We start from the raw sequence: 2,617 nt of genomic DNA on the forward strand, positions 1-2,617 counted from the left end.
GGGGGGTTGGTAAAAGCACCTGCTGTGATTGTGTCTTACACAAAGTTATCTTCGTGTCTTTCATATGAGCCATGTCTCATCTTGCAAAGTAAACTAATTCTGCTTCAAATGTCTGCTTTGCCAGGCAACTGGTTTCCACACTTGCTGCATGAAGGTAAATTGGAGAGATTCTTCTTCTTCTTGGCTTCCTTAATGATGGTGAACACCCTGGGGTTCTGGACCATTGCACACAGGTATGTGTGAGAAAATGAAAGCTTGATGTTTCATTTGTAGTTATGGGTAGAAATTATTGCAAAACCTGTAAACTAGCGTGTAATAAAGAATTGGTAGTGATAGATCATACGTTATCATTCAGGGTTCAGACATTAGTATTTTTGATCTGCCTTGAGGAGAGAGATTTCACAGTAAAAATTATGTGGTAGAGTTAAAAAAAAGACTCATGTAATCAGCCTTAAATATTTAAGGGGTCTTATCAATATAAAAATTCTTTGAAGAAAGAGCAGCATCCTATCCTTTACGGAAGGACATAAATATGTTGACATTGGGTTTAGATCACAGCACCAAGGTATGTCAGTCATGGAACTCACCTCCACTGCGTTTGGCTTTGTACCAGTATATGGAAAATGTTGCTGTTGTCTCAACGAGCTTACATCTTTAGTATAGGACAGTAGGTGAAGGGGTTGCAAGTAAACAGCAGACCGCTACTATGCTCTATGCAGTGGTTTCAACAGAAAAACTCTGAAATATTTTCTGATACCCTACTGGGCAATGAGATAAAAGCAACTTTCTGCTGGATACAATGGAATTGCTCAGTTAGCCCCCCCCAGGAAGCAATTTTATGCCACCTATAGAGCCTAGGTTTAATGCCTGTATATTGCCTGTAAAATGCAAGGAACTCACAGCTGCAATCACATCCAGGATGGTTTGAAAGGTGGCCTGCCTCCTGTGCTCCAGAACATTTAATCATAGTTAACTTTCTCTTGTCAGTGTTATAAGTAATACTTGTAGTCAAGAACAGGGAGGGAAGCAACCTGTGTCACCATGAGTGCAAAGGGTCACGTGCGAGTGGCATTCTCTTAGTCCTATGGAAATTTGGGGCTGCAGTTCTATGGAAATCTTTCAGAAACCTTGATGAAGTAGTGATTTGATAATGACAATAATAGAAAATTTCCAAAGGCAGTGTAGTCCTAGAACTCTTGAGTAAAATACTGCTTTTTCTATTACATATAGCACTAACTTTACAGCACCGAAGATTACAATAGTGTGTTGTCAATTATTTCAGTGTAACCTGAGGCACAAGTGTCCATTTATTCTGGTGGCTAGTTCTTGGTTCTTTTCTTTTAAATGTGCCCCAAGTCATGATTAGAAATTTCTCCTGTATGTACTTTTATAAAATGGGATTTTATTCTTCTGTAAAATGAAATTTTCATTTGTGACATTTACTGCTGAAACAAAAAGGGTTTGGTTGTCAAAACAGAGGCCATAAAATGGGGTTGAACTCAACGAATAATTTTGCCGCAAATTAACATATTTTTCTGAGGAAATTTGTTGACCTCCACTCTTAAAAAAATAAAAAAATTCAAATTGGTATTTCACTTCAAAATCAAGGTACCTCATTTTTCAATAAGACAACCAAAACCTACATGAAATATCTTTTTTTGAGTCAAATGTAATTGTTTCATTTTGTGCTGAATAAAAATTCTCCCAGAGGGGAGGAAAAAGGGTGAGGACTATTCAGATAAACACCGATTTAGGGGTGGGGGGGAAATAAGGCTTTAAAACGCTGAATTAGAAAAAATATACTAAAATTTCTCTGAGGAAAAAAGCCTGTTTCTTTTTTAAATTTGTTAAAATGACACAGTACGGTTATTATTAGCACCTGCATCCTGTTTGGCACTTCTCATCCTGAAGTTCTGAAAGGTTCCAGGAAAGCATATATCACTGTCCAGGACTCAGAAGGCACTGTAACTTGCAAAATATTACCTAATAAACAATAGATGAATCTAATCCCAGAAAGGATAATTATTTTAGTGTTTTCCTTCCCTATCCGCCCTCCCAGATACAACAATCTGAATCAGGAATACACCAATGAATTCAGAGGAAGTCTTCCTGAAGAAAAACTTTTGAAGCATGAAAAAGCCATCAAGCATTATGATACTGTCCTGTAAAGTTCTCCCATTTTGTCTCCTATAGAGAAAACCTGATAAAATTTCACCCTTGTTTGACTAAATTTTGATTGTGCTGCCAACCAGCTTTCTAATGATAAATTACCTAGTGTGCTTAAGTGGGACTGCCAATGTATTTATGAATTATCTAAGGAATAATAATGTTATTTATAAATTTACAAAATAGCAGTTGTCATAGGGTTTGGTCTTGTAGGATGCTGCACTGGCACAATGCACGTTGAGGACGATGAGAGCTCACTTCTTGGTATGGTTGCTGGAGACAGGCTTTTAATCTCTATAGGGAGACGGATAGGTATCCACATGTATTTGTACTGAGTAGTGGTTCAAAATTAATAAACCTATGTATACATTTGTTTAGCGAATTACTTTGCAACAGTATCATTTACAAATAATTTTGGAGTCTGGTATTGGCTCGTTGATACTTGCAAAGG

The 2,617-nt window shown here is 37.1% G+C and overlaps 1 protein-coding gene across 1 annotated transcript in view; it reads left to right on the forward strand.

Annotated features, from left to right (window-relative positions):
- SLC15A5 (solute carrier family 15, member 5) overlaps positions 1 to 2,168 on the forward strand; it is a gene marked incomplete at its 5' end in the record, with an annotated part of 34,991 nt that extends 32,823 nt beyond the window's left edge. Inside the window, 2 exons of the mRNA XM_010566335.1 lie at positions 125 to 233; positions 2,060 to 2,168. Coding sequence (XP_010564637.1) covers positions 125 to 233; positions 2,060 to 2,168 — 218 coding nt within the window. The remainder of the gene's footprint in view (positions 1 to 124; positions 234 to 2,059) is intronic.
- Between the last annotated feature and the right edge of the window lie 449 nt (positions 2,169 to 2,617).

Source organism: Haliaeetus leucocephalus, unplaced genomic scaffold (genome assembly GCF_000737465.1).
Source record: "Haliaeetus leucocephalus isolate CR32 unplaced genomic scaffold, Haliaeetus_leucocephalus-4.0 Scaffold206, whole genome shotgun sequence".
Classification (NCBI taxonomy): Eukaryota; Metazoa; Chordata; class Aves; order Accipitriformes; family Accipitridae; genus Haliaeetus; species Haliaeetus leucocephalus.